The sequence below is a fragment of the Stegostoma tigrinum genome, chromosome 6 (genome assembly GCF_030684315.1).
Source record: "Stegostoma tigrinum isolate sSteTig4 chromosome 6, sSteTig4.hap1, whole genome shotgun sequence".
Lineage (NCBI taxonomy): Eukaryota > Metazoa > Chordata > Chondrichthyes > Orectolobiformes > Stegostomatidae > Stegostoma > Stegostoma tigrinum.
In genome coordinates, this window is record NC_081359.1 from 80,146,051 (window position 1) to 80,162,574 (window position 16,524).

General features: G+C 47.7%; 1 protein-coding gene across 1 annotated transcript in view; it reads right to left on the reverse strand.

The window, feature by feature from the left end:
• LOC125453053 (protocadherin Fat 4) overlaps positions 1-16,524 on the reverse strand; it is a 124,344-nt gene that overhangs the window by 15,653 nt on the left and 92,167 nt on the right. The window contains exon 13 of the mRNA XM_059646969.1: positions 31-155. Coding sequence (XP_059502952.1) covers positions 31-155 — 125 coding nt within the window. The remainder of the gene's footprint in view (positions 1-30; positions 156-16,524) is intronic.

Below are 16,524 nucleotides of genomic sequence, written 5' to 3' on the forward strand. Positions count from 1 at the left end.
GCGATTGAAATAATTAGAAAAAACAGATACCTTTTTCACAGTGGGGTCCAGTAAAACCTTCCGGGCACTGGCATAGGTAGTAAGACCAACGATCAAGGCAAATTCCCCCATTCAGGCATGTTTTGGCTTGACATATTCGGCCCACACGAGGACAACTATAGGAACATAGAAATATTGAAAACCTTAAGGCTGGAAAAGCTCATTGATCTGGCTTTTCTTACTGCTGATGCATTTCCCAAGATACTGTCCAATTTGGCTTGGAGAAGATGGAAGACACTTAGCCAACGACCAACCTTAATGTGCTATTCTAAAAGACTAACCAGCGGTGGTAGTAGAGTCAGATACATTAGGGATATTTAAGCGACTCTTGGATCGGCATATGGATGATAGTAAAGTGAAGGGTATGCAGATTAGTTTGATCTTAGAGTAGGATAATAGGTCGGCACAACATCGTGGGCCGAAGGGCCTGTACTGTGCTGTAGTGTTCTATGTTCTACGATCAAAAACTGAGAGAAAAACACTTGTGGTTTTTCAATAAGCTGCCTGTTGTGTATAAGGACATACTGGTTCCATGTAGTCTTGAAGATCTCAACCTCTACCTATTTAATTGATAGTTGTTTCCAGAAAGTTTCCTCATACTGATATGAGAATAACTAATCTTTTCCTGGATCCCTTCTTGTCAAACACTGTTCAGGGACCACACCTTGTCTAACAAATTCCAGGGCATGTTTTGCCTGGGGTACGCTAACGCACCCTTGAGTTCTCAAAGAACCTTTGGATGAGTTCCATCCAATCCAAATTCTTTACTGAGGGACGTGCTGAAATTGGCGGGAGTGGTGAAGGTGGGATAGATGATGAAAGCACGAGCCAAGGGATGGTTGACTGGCAACATAAGTTTTTGTAAGGTATTCGTAAGTTTAGTAAGATGACTGAGACCTTTGTTCCCCCTTGCCATCACCCATGAAAGGCAGCATCATTTAAAGACCATATGGCAAATACTAACAGTTCGAGGTGAGGAGAAATCAGCTCAATGCCTTTATGCAGCCTATGAGACTTTGGATTTGTGGATTGTGGTCTGTAGTTGACACTCCTGTGATTACTTCTGCATCACAGAGATGACTATCGATCATCAGTAATGACCAATGATATGGTCAAGATTGCTTGTGACTAGGATTTATTTGCCACATAGTTGGACACATGCAGGGTTCTATGATTACAGATGTCTTTAAACTGTATTGTGTGAGTGCCAAATTTCGACAATTACCCCTTAAAGAGCTTTGCATTGCTCACAATTAGATTAGATTAGATTAGATTCCCTACAGTGTGGAAACAGGCCCTTCGGCCCAACAAGTCCACACCGCCCCTTGAAGCATCCCACCCAGACCCATCCCCCTATAACCCACACATCTCTGAACAATACGGACAATTTAGCATGGCCTATCCACCTAGCCTGCACATCTTTGGACTGTGGGAGGAAACCGGAGCACCCGGAGGAAACCCACGCAGACACGGGGAGAAGGTGCAATTAGAGTCCACATTCATAAAAAGGAAACAAATATTAACTCTGGCCATTCCAGACCTGATGGCAGCCATTTTCCATTTCCATTGTCCATTTGTAATTCAGATGTGGATGGAAGGCAACATAGATCATGTGTGACATGGTAAGTCGCAGGCTCAGCCTGGTAGTGTAGGTGACTCCCTCCAAATCTTCCTGTTCGTTTTGTTCTTTGCACTCATTGCTGACCCCATCTGTTCTGAGTTTTCACATGTTCCTAAACAACTCTTCCACTGAAATCTACCTCTTCCAAAATTATTGCCTTAGCCCCAGGTCTGCAGTTTAGCCATGCCAACCATTGTGATACACTGCCCCTGTGTTAAAGACAAGGTAGTCATGACCATCAATGATCCCTTCCTCCCATAGTAACCCAAGTCTGCCAAAGTGCTTTCATCCAGAGAATTTGAGTACAGGAAGAGGGATGTGTTACTGCAATTATCCAGAGCCTTGGTGAGACCATACCTGGAATATGGTGTAAATTTTTGATCTCCTTACCTGTGGGAGAATATTTTTGCTCTACTGAGAATACAGCATAGGTTTACCAGGGTAATTCCCGAAATGGCAGGTTGATGTATGAGGTAAGGTTGAATCAGTCAAAATTATATCCACTGGAGTTCAGGACAATGTGGGGGTGGTCTCATAAAAAAAAACACAAAATTTTAACAGGACTAGATGCAGAAAGATGTTCCTGATGGTGGAGGACTCCACAACCAATGGTCATGGCCTCAGGAAATGGGGTAAACTATGTAGGACGGAGATGAGGAGGAATTTCTTCACTCCAAGAGTGGTGAGCCTGAGGAAAGCAGTCAACACCAAAGCAAGAAATGATTTCAAGAAGGAATTGGATATAACACTTGATGCTACAGAAGTCAAAGGTTATGGGGGAACGCAGAAATAAGTATTGAGTTAGATGATCAGCCATGATCATAATGAATGGGAGAGCAGGCTCGCAGGGCTGAATAGCCTACTCCTGCTCCTATTTTCCATGTAGTCTATATTGTCTATCTGCCACCCTTATATGTTGAATCACCCCATCACAATTTTTCATCCCGGCATGCTGCCTCCAATCCCAAAAATGGGCTTTCCAGAGTTCCCTACACAATGGTGGTCCCTGAAGACCCATCTTGATTTACCCTGACTGACTTGGAAGGACAGCCAGACTGATGAATGAACAGACCCCCTGACAGTCTTCCCGCCAGTGTCCGATGATTAACACAATACCTGAAAGACTGACTGTGTCCCACTCCCTAGGCTATGATGCTATGGAACCCTAGAAGCTGGCCACCTCATTCAGTCAGCTGACCAAGTCCAAGCCCTGGTCTGAGATCGGCACTGCCATTGTCTGTTGATGTTGGAGCCTCCTGACTGGTAATAGTCCCTTTTGACTTCACTGACAATTACTCTCCTTGCACTTTGTATTGTGACCATTTGGTTGAAGTACATGCTGAATACTATGCTGTACTGTTCTATGTTCTATGAATGTTTGTCACATTATCACACTGGTATGTACTGTAACAAGGTGCTATATAGCAAAATAACCAACCCTTGGTTGAGCATTAATGATAACTCTGACACGCTGCCTGGCTTTGTGTCTGTGTCAAGAGGCAAAGCAAGACAGCAGTACTATAAGCCGGTAAGTTTTGAATGATACAAAGTTCTTAAAGGCAAGGCAGAGAAGCTGTGAGCATCTATGTAAGTGTGCAGTGACTGAGTGCTAAACAAGCAAGTGGAGAAGTCTGAGTTGCAATGTGTCCCTGCACAAAGTGGTCTGGCAGCAGAATTTCAATGAAAAGTGTCATTGCATTGTCAGCACAGCATTAAAATGCGTGATGGAATTCTCAGTGAATCAGAGATATGCTGTGAAGATGTGGTGAGGCTCACATGAGTACAACTCCAACCTCTGAAGATGGAGGGATTTCAGGCAGTCACTACCCATTGATGCTGCCTGAAGAAGTTGGGTAATGTTGGCCCAGATAGAGAACCAGAGGAGCAAGCAGTGAGCTGGCATTGCCAGGCATCTGCACTGACTTTCATGATCAAATTTCTCTCCATCACATTAGAGGGTAGCAAGCTACATACAGATGAGGTGAACGTATATAATAATGAGATGATAATGCGTGCAAGTGTGTCTCTTGCCATTCATTAGTAAGATTCTCATTTCCCCTTTTAAAATGGCCTTGCACACATTCTCAATGTTGAGAACCTTATTTTTCTGATCCCAACACATTTTCCCAACTGATTCACCATTGTCCATGTCATTCAGGGGCTGCATAAATTCTGCTCGCTATTTTTTCTGTACAGCATGATTTCCTATCTATCTTTGTAGCATTAGCAAATTTAAGCCCCATTCATTTCAGTCTCTTCACCTACACATTGACATATCTTGTAAATAATTGACTCCTATCATTGATCACTCTGGTAAACCACTCATCAAATCCTGCCATCCAAAGATGACCAATTTATGCATACTCTCTGCCCTTATTAGCCAACCAATTCTCTGTCCATGCTAATATGTTACCCCCACAGCAGGAGTCCTTATAATGTGGAGTAATTTTTGATGTGGTACCTTGCCAAAAGCCTTCTGGGAACCTAAACACATTACATCCACCTTTATTTACATTGCATGTTAATTACTCAAAGAACTCCAATACATTAGTTAAACATGATTTCTCTTTCACAACAGCATGGGAGAAACCAAATGCAGATTGAGTGACCACTTTGCAGAACAAGTCCAGTCAACGCTCAAGCATGACCCTGGCCTTCCCATAGCTGGTCATTTTAACACAGCATCCTGCTCACGTGCCCACTTGCCCGTCCTCACCTGCTACAATGCTCCAGTGAATTACAGTGCAAACTGAGGAACAACATCTCATCAGGCTAGGCAGTTTACAGCCATCTGGACTTAATATTGAATCGAAAACCTTCAGATTGTGAACTCACTCCCATTTCTTCCCTTTCTTTTAACTATACTTGTTGCATTCTCATTGTCCCCTACTCGAGTGGGACTCAGTTCTTCCTCAGTTAGATACACCATTTTTCTGCCATTTTCACATTCTGACCACTTAATCTGCGCTACAGCTTTTATCCCAAGCATTCCACCCCTCTTGCCCACTGTCGCATAAATGCTGCCCTCACCACACTTCATGGCATCTCTTACAAAGGCTCATCTTGACTCAAAGCATTAGCTTACTTTCTCTCCATGCATGCTGCCTGACCTGCTGTGATCTCCTACATTTTTGTTCATTTCAGATTCCAGCATCTGCAGCCATTTGCTCCTAACATGTTGACTCTGCTTAATGACATCAGTTTTCAAATTAGCCTGATGTAACCGGCTTAATAATAGCCGCCAGCATGTTCCTTGTGACAAATGTCCAGCTAACAGGCCTGTGCCACTGCCCAGGATCCCAGAACATCCCAGCAGTGGTAAATACATGCGGTTATGGTGAGTTGGGGAATTGGGTAAGCATTGGACGAAAGTGGTGCAACAGGGATGTTTTTCGGTAGTGATTGAGATGAGTTTGGGTCATAGTGCAAGAAAGCTCACAATGCCTTACAGAGAGAAACCCTCCATGAAACTTGACAACAATTACATTTTTTCCAAAACATGTTAAGATTCAGCCCAATACATCCATCTCAGCAGTCACTTCCTTCACCTCCCTAGAGTGAAGCCCATCAGGGCCATGGGACATATCAGATTTTAGTTCCAGTACCTTTATTGGTGCCTTTTCGTTGGTGATTGAAATTGTTTCACGTTCCTTGCTTTCTTTCACATTCTGACTCTGGAAGTTATGATTACATCCTCTGCAGCGATTCCATGCAAAATATCTGCTTAATTCATCTGCCACTTCCCAATTTTCTATGATTAATTCACAAGACTCGCATACTTAAGGATCAATGACAACAAAATGTGAGGCTGGATGAACACAGCAGGCCCAGCAGCATCTCAGGAGCACAAAAGCTGACGTTTCGGGCCTAGACCCCTCATCAGAGAGGGGGATGGGGTGAGGGTTCTGGAATAAATAGGGAGAGAGAGGGAGGCGGACCGAAGATGGAGAGAAAAGAAGATAGGTGGAGAGAGTATAGGTGGGGAGGTAGGGAGGGGATAGGTCAGTCCAGGGAAGACGGACAGGTCAAGGAGGTGGGATGAGGTTAGTAGGTAGATGGGGGTGCGGCTTGGGGTGGGAGGAAGGGATGGGTGAGAGGAAGAACCGGTTAGGGAGGCAGAGACAGGTTGGACTGGTTTTGGGATGCAGTGGGTGGAGGGGAAGAGCTGGGCTGGTTGTGTGGTGCAGTGGGGGGAGGGGACGAACTGGGCTGGTTTAGGGATGCAGTAGGGGAAGGGGAGATTTTGAAACTGGTGAAGTCCACATTGATACCATTAGGCTGCAGGGTTCCCAGGCGGAATATGAGTTGCTGTTCCTGCAACCTTTGGGTGGCATCATTGTGGCACTGCAGGAGGCCCATGATGGACATGTCATCTAAAGAATGGGAGGGGGAGTGGAAATGGTTTGCGACTGGGAGGTGCAGTAGTTTGTTGCGAACTGAGCGGAGGTGTTCTGCAAAGCGGTCTCCAAGCCTCCGCTTGGTTTCCCCAATGTAGAGGAAGCCACATCAGGTACAGTGGATGCAGTATACCACATTGGCAGATGTGCAGGTGAACCTCTGCTTAATGTGGAATGTCATTTTGGGGCCTGGGATGGGGGTGAGGGGGGAGGTGTGGGGGCAAGTGTAGCATTTCCTGCGGTTGCAGGGGAAGGTGCCGGGTGTGGTGGGGTTGGAGGGCAGTGTGGAGCGAACAAGGGAGTCACGGAGAGAGTGGTCTCTCCGGAAAGCAGACAGGGGTGGGGATGGAAAAATGTCTTGGATGGTGGGGTCGGATTGTAGATGGCGGAAGTGTCGGAGGATGATGCGTTGTATCCGGAGGTTGGTGAGGTGGTGTGTGAGAACGAGGGGGATCCTCTTTGGGCGGTTGTGGCAGGGGCGGGGTGTGAGGGACATGTTGCGGGAAATACGGGAGACGTGGTCGAGGGCGTTCTCGATCACTGTGGGGGGAAAGTTGCGGTCCTTGAAGAACTTGGACATCTGGGATGTGCGGGAGTGGAATGTCTTATCGTGGGAGCACTTGCGGCGGAGGTGGAAGAATTGGGAATAGGGGATGGAATTTTTGCAGGAGGGTGGGTGGGAGGAGGTGTACTCTAGGTAGCTGTGGGAGTCGGTGGGCTTGAAATGGACATCAGTTACAAGCTGGTTGCCTGGGATGGAGACTGAGAGGTCCAGGAAGGTGAGGGATGTGCTGGAGATGGCCCAGGTGAACTGAAGTTTGGGGTGGAAGGTGTTGATGAAGTGGATGAACTGTTCGAGCTCCTCTGGGGAGCAAGAGGCGGCGCCGATACAGTCATCAATGTACCGGAGGAAGAGGTGGGGTTTGGGGCCTGTGTAAGTGCGGAAGAGGGACTGTTCCACGTAACCTACAAAGAGACAGGCATAGCTGGGGCCCATGCGGGTGCCCATGGCCACCCCCTTAGTCTGTAGGAAGTGGGAGGAGTCAAAAGAGAAGTTGTTGAGGGTGAGGACGAGTTCAGCTAGACGGATGAGGGTGTCGGTGGAAGGGGACTGTTCGGGCCTGCGGGACAGGACGAAGCGGAGGGCCTTGAGGCCATCTGCATGCGGAATGCAGGTGTATAGGGACTGGACGTCCATGGTGAAGATGAGGTGTTGGGGGCCAGGGAATTGGAAGTCCTGGAGGAGGTGGAGGGCATGGGTGGTGTCACGGACGTAGGTAGGGAGTTCCTGGACCAAAGGGGAGAAGATGGAGTCCAGATAGGTGGAGATGAGTTTGGTGGGGCAGGAGCAGTCTGAGACGATTGGTCGACCAGGGCAGGCAGGTTTGTGGATTTTGGGGACGATTGGACTCCATCTTCTCCCCTTTGGTCCAGCAACTCCCTACCTACGTCCGTGACACCACCCACGCCCTCCACCTCCTCCAGGACTTCCAATTCCCTGGCCCCCAGCACCTCATCTTCACCATGGACGTCCAGTCCCTATACACCTGCATTCCGCATGCAGATGGCCTCGAGGCCCTCCTCTTCTTCCTGTCCCGCAGGCCCGAACAGTTCCCCCTCCACCGACACCCTCATCCGCCTAGCCGAACTCGTCCTCACCCTCAACAACTTCTCTTTTGACTTGTCACTTCCTACAGGCTAAGGGGGTGGCCATGGGCACCCGCATGGGCCCCAGCTATGCCTGCCTCTTTGTAGGTTATGTGGAACAGTCCCTCTTCCGCACCTACACAGGCCCCAAACCCCACCTCTTCCTCCGGTACATTGATGACTGTATCGGCGCCGCCTCTTGCTCCCCAGAGGAGCTCGAACAGTTCATCCACTTCATCAACACCTTCCACCCCAAACTTCAGTTCACCTGGGCCATCTCCAGCACATCCCTCACCTTCCTGGACCTCTCAGTCTCCATCTCAGGCAACCAGCTTGTAACTGATGTCCATTTCAAGCCCACCGACTCCCACAGCTACCTAGAGTACACCTCCTCCCACCCACCCTCCTGCAAAAATTCCATCCCCTATTCCCAATTCCTCCGCCTCCGCCGCATCTGCTCCCACGATAAGACATTCCACTCCTGCACATCCCAGATGTCCAAGTTCTTCAAGGACCGCAACTTTCCCCCCACAGTGATTGAGAACGCCCTCGACCACGTCTCCCGTATTTCCCGCAACACGTCCCTCACACCCCTCCCCCGCCACAACCGCCCAAAGAGGATCCCCCTCGTTCTCACACACCACCCTACCAACCTCCGGATACAACGCATCATCCTCCGACACTTCCGCCATCTACAATCCGACCCCACCATCCAAGACATTTTTCCATCCCCACCCCTGTCTGCTTTCCGGAGAGACCACTCTCTCCGTGACTCCCTTGTTCGCTCCACACTGCCCTCCAACCCCACCACACCCGGCACCTTCGCCTGCAACCGCAGGAAATGCTACACTTGCCCCCACACCTCCCCCCTCACCTCCATCCCAGGGCCCAAGATGACATTCCACATTAAGCAGAGGTTCACCTGCACATCTGCCAATGTGGTATACTGCATCCACTGTACCTGGTGTGGCTTCCTCTACATTGGGGAAACCAAGCGGAGGCTTGGAGACCGCTTTGCAGAACACCTCCGCTCAGCTCGCAACAAACTACTGCACCTCCCAGTCGCAAACCATTTCCACTCCCCCTCCCATTCTTTAGATGACATGTCCATCATGGGCCTCCTGCAGTGCCACAATGATGCCACCCAAAGGTTGCAGGAACAGCAACTCATATTCCGCCTGGGAACCCTGCAGCCTAATGGTATCAATGTGGGCTTCACCAGTTTCAAAATCTCCCCTTCCCCAACTGCATCCCTAAACCAGCCCAGTTCGTGCCCTCCCCCCACTGCACCACACAAGCAGCCCAGCTCTTCCCCTCCACCCACTGCATCCCAAAACCAGTCCAACCTGTCTCTGCCTCCCTAACCTGTTCTTCCTCTCACCCATCCCTTCCTCCCACCCCAAGCCGCACCCCCATCTACCTACTAACCTCATCCCACCTCCTTGACCTGTCCGTCTTCCCTGGACTGACCTATCCCCTCCCTACCTCCCCACCTATACTCTCTCCACCTATCTTCTTTTCTCTCCATCTTCGGTCCGCCTCCCCCTCTCTCCCTATTTATTCCAGAACCCACATCCCATCCCCCTCTCTGATGAGGGGTCTAGGCCCGAAACGTCAGCTTTTGTGCTCCTGAGATGCTGCTTGGCCTGCTGTGTTCATCCAGCTTCACACTTTATTATAGAGAGAGAAAGACAGTTGGACCGACAAAGGAGTTGCTAATGATCAGGCTGGGAGGGTGAATAGTTGTTAATGGAGACTAATAGTGACTAACAACGAGAATGGGAAGATACTCTGCATTTCTGGGAAAGTCATGATGGTTGCAAAGTCTGTTGTGTGTTTTTAGGGAACATATGGAAATCATTCCATTGTGAAAGAATATGTCTGTGACTAGCTTGATACAGCTGCACATTGCAGGCTGAACTAGTGCTGTATTTATCTCCAGGGGAAATAATCCTGAGGTAAAACAATTTAAGGCTGTGCTGACCTTATCTGCCACAGGAATGTTTTCAACTGTAGTATACAGCATACTGCTGTGTGATGACTTCCAGTCTGCTACAAAGTCAGAAGTTACATGACACCAGGTTACAGTACAGCAAGTTTATTGGAAATCTCAAGCTTTTGCAGCACTGCTCATTTGCCACCAGACAAAGGAGCAGTGCTACAAAAGCTTGCAATTTCAAATAAACCTGTTGGACTATAAACCGGTGTCATGTGACTTCTGGATTTGTCCACCCCTGTTCAACACCGGCACCTCCACATCATGTCTATCATTGACATCACAGTCTGTTACCAAATTGCTGTAACAATTGCAGGCTGCCAATACACTGCTCCTCAGTTCAAAGTGCACCTGCAGATTTTCTGAACAGAGTAGGATCATGTTAATACAAAACCTCTGTCACTAAATTCTTTGCAGAACCATATGCTACTCTTAAAGAAAAACCAAAAGAACTGTGGTTGCTGTAAATCAGGAACAAAAACTAAATTGCTGGAAAAGCTCAGCAGGTCTGGCAGCATCTGTGGAGGAGAAAACAGTAAACGTTTCAGGTCCAGAACTGATGGCGGCTGGGAAAACGTCAGTTTATACACAGAAAATAGACAGGTGGGTGGGGTAGGGAGTAAATGATAGGATAGAGCCCGAAGAGAGAGAAAGACAGTTGGACAGAAAAAGGAGTTGCTAACGATCAGGCTGGGAGGGTAAATAGTTGTTAATGGGGACAAATAGTGACTAACAACAGCGGATGTGTAGTGGCAGGCTCTCTGGTAACAAGGCCTGGTGTGTGGGATGTGGGGCTGGGACATGCGAGTGTTTAAGTCCTGAAATTATAGAACTCAATATTGAGTCCGGAGGGCTGTAGTGTCCCCAAGCGGAAAATGAGGTGTTATTCCTCCAGCTTGCATTGGGCTTCACTGAAACGGGTAGCAAGCCAGAGACAGAGATGTTGGCCAGGGAGAAGGATGGTGCATTGAAGTCAGGGAACGGGTAGTTCAGGGTCATTTTTGCAAGTAGAACGTTGATGTTTTGCAAAGCGGTTGCCAAGTCTATGTTTCATTTTTCCAATATAGGGGAGACCACATTGTGAGCAGCGAATGCAGTAGACTAGATTCTGGGAAGTGCAGGTGAAGAGGTATGTTTGGGCCCTTGGATACTGGGGAGGGAGGAGGTAAATGGGCAGGTGTTGCACCTTGGCCAGTTACAAGGGCCCGTAGGGCTGTGGGGAGGTGATGGGGGCAAAGGAAGTGTGGACCAGGGTGTCTCAGAGGGAACAGTCCCTGTGGAAGGTGGACAAAGGACAAAGGAGGGGAGGGGAATATGTGTCTGGTGGTGGCATCTTGCTGGAGGTGGAGAAAATGGCATCTGATGATCTTCTGGACGTGGATGCTGGTGGGATTGTAGGTAAGGATAAGGGGAACCCTATCGCTGTTGTGGGAGGGAAGAGAAGGGGTGAGGACAGAAGTGCGGTAGATGGGTCGGACCTGTTCGAGGGCCCTGTCATCAATGGAGCTGGGGAATCCTCAGTTGAAGAAGAAGGTGGACATTTTGGAGGCTGCCTTGTCGAAGTTGGCCTCATCTGAACATATGCAACAGAGACAGAGGAACTGACAGAATGGGAAGGAGTCTTTACATGAGGTGGGGTGTGAGAATGTATAGTCCAGGTAGCTGTAGGATTCAATGGATTTGTAATGGATATTAGTGGCCAGTCTACCCCCAGAAATGGAAACAGAAATGTCAAGGAAGGGAAGGGAGGAGTCAGAGATAGACCAGGTGAAAGTGAGGGCAGGGTGGAAATTGGAGGCAAAATTGATGAAGTTTTCCAATTCCAGACGAGAAAGGGAAACAGCACCGACAATATCATCGATGAATCGGAGAAAGAATTGTGGGTGGGGGCCGGAATAGGACTGGAACAAGGAATGTTCCACATAACCCACAAAGAGACAGACATAACTAGGGTCCATGTGGGTACCCATGGCAACCCCTCTCACCTGAAGAAAATGAGAGGAGTTGAAAGAGAAGTTGATGAGGGTGAGGACAAGTTCGGCCAACTGGAGGAGGTTGGTGATGGGTGGGGATGGTTAGTCACTTCAATTTCACTGTCCCTCTCAACAAATCCAAACTATCTTCTTCTGAACTGACTGCACTCCGTGCACTCAGATCTAACCCTGATTTTGTCATCAAGCCTGCGGATAAGGGTGATGCTGTTGTTGTCTGGCTTACTGGCCTCTACATTACAGGTTGAGCACCAGCTCTCAGATACCTCCTCCTACCTTCCCCTGGATTATGACCCCACCATAGTACATCAGGCCATTGTATCCACTACGGTTACGGATCTCATTTCATACTGTGATCTCCCCCCATCCGCTTCCAAGCTAATAGTCTCCCAACCCTGCACAGCTCGTTTCTACCTCCTGCCAAATATCCACAAACAGGACTGTCCGGGCAGACCCATTGTTTCAGCCTCCTCCTGCCCCACAGAACGCACCTCTTCCTATCTTGACTCAATCTTCTCCCCCACCGCTCCAATCCCGACCCACATACATCAATGATTCATCTGACGCCTTACGTCGGTTTCAAAGTTTCCAGTTTACCAGCTCCAGCCACCTCCTCTTTACCACGGATGTGCAATCCCTTGACACATCCACTCATCACCAAGAGAGTCTTAGGACTCTCCGCTTCTTCCTGCAGCAAAGACATGAACCATCTCCACCCACTACCAACCTCCTCCGCTTGGCCGAACTTGTCCTCACCCTCAACAACTTCTCTTTCAACTCCTCTCATTTTCTTCAGGTAAGAGGGGTAGCCATGGGTACCCACATGGGCCCTAGTTATGTCTGTCTCTTTGTGGGTTATGTGGAGCATTCCTTGTTCCAGTCCTATTCCGGCCCCCACCCACAATTCTTTCTCTGATTCATCGATGATATTGTCGGTGCTGTTTCCCTTTCTTGTCTGGAATTGGAAATCTTCATTAATTTTGCCTCCAATTTCCACCCTGCCCTCACTTTTACCTGGTCTATCTCTGACTCCTCCCTTCCCTTCCTTGACATTTCTGTTTCCATTTCTGGGGGTAGACTGGCCACTAATTATCCATTATAAACCCACCGACTCCCACAGCTACCTGGACTATGCATCCTCACACCCCACTTCCTGTAAAGACTCCTTCCCATTCTGTCAGTTCCTCCATCTCTGTTGCATATGTTCAGATGAGGCCAACATTGTCAAGCGAGCTTCCGAAATGTCCACCTTCTTCTTCAACCGAGATTTCCCCAGCTCCGTTGATGACAGGCCCTTGACCAGGTCCAACCCATCTACCGCACTTCTGCCCTCACCCCCTTCTCTTCCCTCCCACAACACCGATAGGGTTCCCCTTATCCTCACCTACCATCCCACCAGCATCTACATCCAGAAGATCATCAGAAGCTATTTCAGCCACCTCCAGCAAGATGCCTCCACCAGACACATATTCCCCTCCCCTTCTTTGTCTGCCTTCCACAGGGACCACTTTCTCTGAGACACCCTGGTGCACACTTCCTTCACCCCGATCACCTCCCCACAGCCCTACGGCACCTTCCCCTGTAACCGGCAAAGGTGTAACACCTGCCCATTTACCTCCTCCCTCCCCAGCATCCAAGGGCCCAAACATACCTTCCAGGTGAAGCAACACTTCACCTGCACTTCCCAGAATCTAGTCTACTGCATTCGCTGCTCACAATGTGGTCTCTACATTGGGGAAATGAAGTGTAGACTTGGCGACCGCTTCGCCAATTCTACATTTCTCCTCGTTCTATGCTCTGCTCGCAAAAAAACCCTTGAATTATCCGTTGCCTGCCACTTCAATGCACCACCCCGCTCCTTGGCCAACATCTCTGTCTCTGGCTTGCTACAGTGTTCCAGTGAAGCCCAACGCAAGCTGGAGGAATAACACCTCTTTTCCTGCTTGGGACACTACAGCCCTCTGGGCTCAATATTGAGTTCCATAATTTTAGGGTTTAAATCTCTCATGTCCCAGCCCCACACCCCACACACCAGGCTTTGTTATCACATAGCCTGCCACTACACATCCGCTGTTGTTAGTCACTATTAGTCCCCATTAACAACTTCCCTCCCAGCCTGATCGTTAGCAACTCCTTTTTCTGTCCAACTGTCTTGCTCTCTCTTTGGGCTCTATCCTATCATTTACTCCCTACACCACCCACCTGTCTATTTTCTGCATATAAACTGAAATCTTCCCAGCCACCATCAGTTCTGAGGAAGGGTCACCGGACCAAAAGCGTTAACTCTGTTTTCTCCTCCACAGATGCTGCCAGACCTGAGATAAACACAGTGTGAGATAACAAAGTATGAAGCCGGATGAACACAGCAGGCCAAGCAGCATCTCAGGAGCAGGAAAGTTTGATGTTTCATTTCGGGACCCTTCTTCCCGACCCAAAACGTCAAACTTTCCTGCTCCTCTGATACTGCTTGGCCTGCTGTGTTCATCCAGCTTCACACCGTGTTATCTCGGATTCTCTGGCATCAGCAGTTCCTACTATCTCTGCTGCCAGACCTGCTCAGCTTTTCCAACAACTTTGTTTTAGCTACTTCTGAAGGTTCAGCCCACCCATTGATGCTGTTGATCCTGTTCCTCCACATTTTGCAACTAACAAACAATAGCTTTTTACAGCAGCAAGAGTACAGGCTTGAGAATGGAATATAGTTGAATTGATCAAAAGTGCAACAAAGAAAACACAAGATGGGGAGAAAGTTAAGACACACGCTAGACACACATCAGTAATCTGATTTTTCTTTTTCTCTGATCAGTGTCCTTTTAAATTGCAAGGAAAATATCAATTTCAGATGCTTAACCAGCAATATATGAAACCTGGTTTGGTAAACACACTGGGTGTCCACATTTGGATCCAATTCAAAGTGGATCTGGGTGGTTCTGTAATGTTGATGGGGCTGTATATCGAGTGAAATCTTATCTAGCTGTAATTTTCTTTATTGTTGAAAGCTAATGAAAACAGAAATGCCTAATGCTGTCTTGCAACCAAACGTTTGCAATAGTGCATTGTTATCTTTGGACAGTCATGGATGAACAATTAACGAATTGGAAAATACACAATAAATTTTTAAATAGGCTCCAACAAGTCTCTAGTTATTAATAACATCACTCACCACAGTATTAAATGACTCAAATGGATCTTTGTAAAAAATATTTGTTTAACAAATCATTACATGTGGACATCATGGACGAGGCCAGCATTAATTGTTGAACCCGAATTGCCCCAGAAGACTGCCTTTTTGAATCTCCATTGTTATCCACTCAGGACATTGGTTAGGCCATTTTTGGAATACCGTGTTAAATTCTGGTCTCCCTGCTATAGGAAAGATGTTGTTAAACTTGGAAGGGTTCAAAAAAGAATTACAAGGATTTTGCCAGGGCTGGATGGTTTGAGCTATAGAGAGAGGTTGAATAGGCTGGGGCTATTTTCCCTGGAGCATCGGAGTCTGACGGGTGACCTTATAAACGTTTATAAAATCGTGAGGGGCATGGATAGGGTGAATAGAGAAGTTCTATTCCCTAGGGAAGGTGTCTAAAACGAGAGGGCATAAGTTTAAGGTGAGAGGGGAAAGATTTAAAAGGGACCTGAGGGGCAACTTTTTCATGCAGAGGGAGGTGCGTGTATGGAGTGAGCTTCCAGAGGAAGTGGTGGAGGCTGGTGCAACTACAGCATTTAAAAAGCATCTGGATGGGTATATCAATAGGAAGGGTTTAGAGGGATATGGGCCAAATGCTGGCAAATGGGGCTAGATTAAGTAGAATATCTAGCTAGCATGGATGAATTGCACAGAACGACCCATTTCACTGCTGTACAACTCCTTGTCTTTTCCAATAGCAGTTTAATACAACTGATTATTTTGCTGGGTCATTTTCAGGGGTGGTTAAGATTTAAGCATGTTGGTATAGGTCATACCTGTTGAATGGCAGATTTTCACCTTGAAAGAACAATAGTGAATGTACAATCAAGTCATTTTGTGATCTTCCTTAATGAGATTAGCTTCTTATTCTAGTTTTATAAATTCCGCCAGTTGCCTGGGTGGAGGTGGGGTGGAATTTGAATTCATCCTTACTGAGAACTAGTGCAGACCTTTGGATTTCACAGTCTGCTCTTTCTTCCTCTCCTCAGAGTGCAGGAGAAGCAGGGCAGGAATTTTGTAACCCCTTTGATTCCACACCAAACCCAAATGATTCCCCTAAGTCAGGAGACACTGAATATGCATTGCAGGATCTAGATGAAATTTCTGGCTTGCCCAGTTCTGAAGACAGTGCTGCTGTGAGAAAAGTGGACAGATATTTAAATAACAGGAGAATGCAGAAAGTCACAGAAGCTACAGCAGTTCTCAGTAGAAATTGAAACCTACGCTGTTGAGTAAATGACAAACCCCATGGATTGAGAGATGGCTATCTCCTGCTGCCATTTCCCTCTATTCTATCACTTGGATGTTGCTATTGCTTTACCTCAGCTCAGCAGACTGCTTTCAGATAGTCATCCCAGATGACAAAATTGATCTCGCGCAAAAGATATGGACCAGGCCCCTACAGTCACATTTTTGCAGCAATATTTGCATGTGATTAGTGAGATAGTGAGGCCAGTCAGAGTCTCAGTAAACAGGTCGCACTGCCTGATTTTACTGCACTATACACTGCCATTCTAATCTATTCTGGGAGGTATGTCACAAGTGTGAATTTCCAAGACTAGATCATTTAACTTTACAAAATAGCTCCATGGTCAGTACTGCTGCCTTGCAGCACCAGGGACCTCGGTTTGTTTCCATCCTTGGGT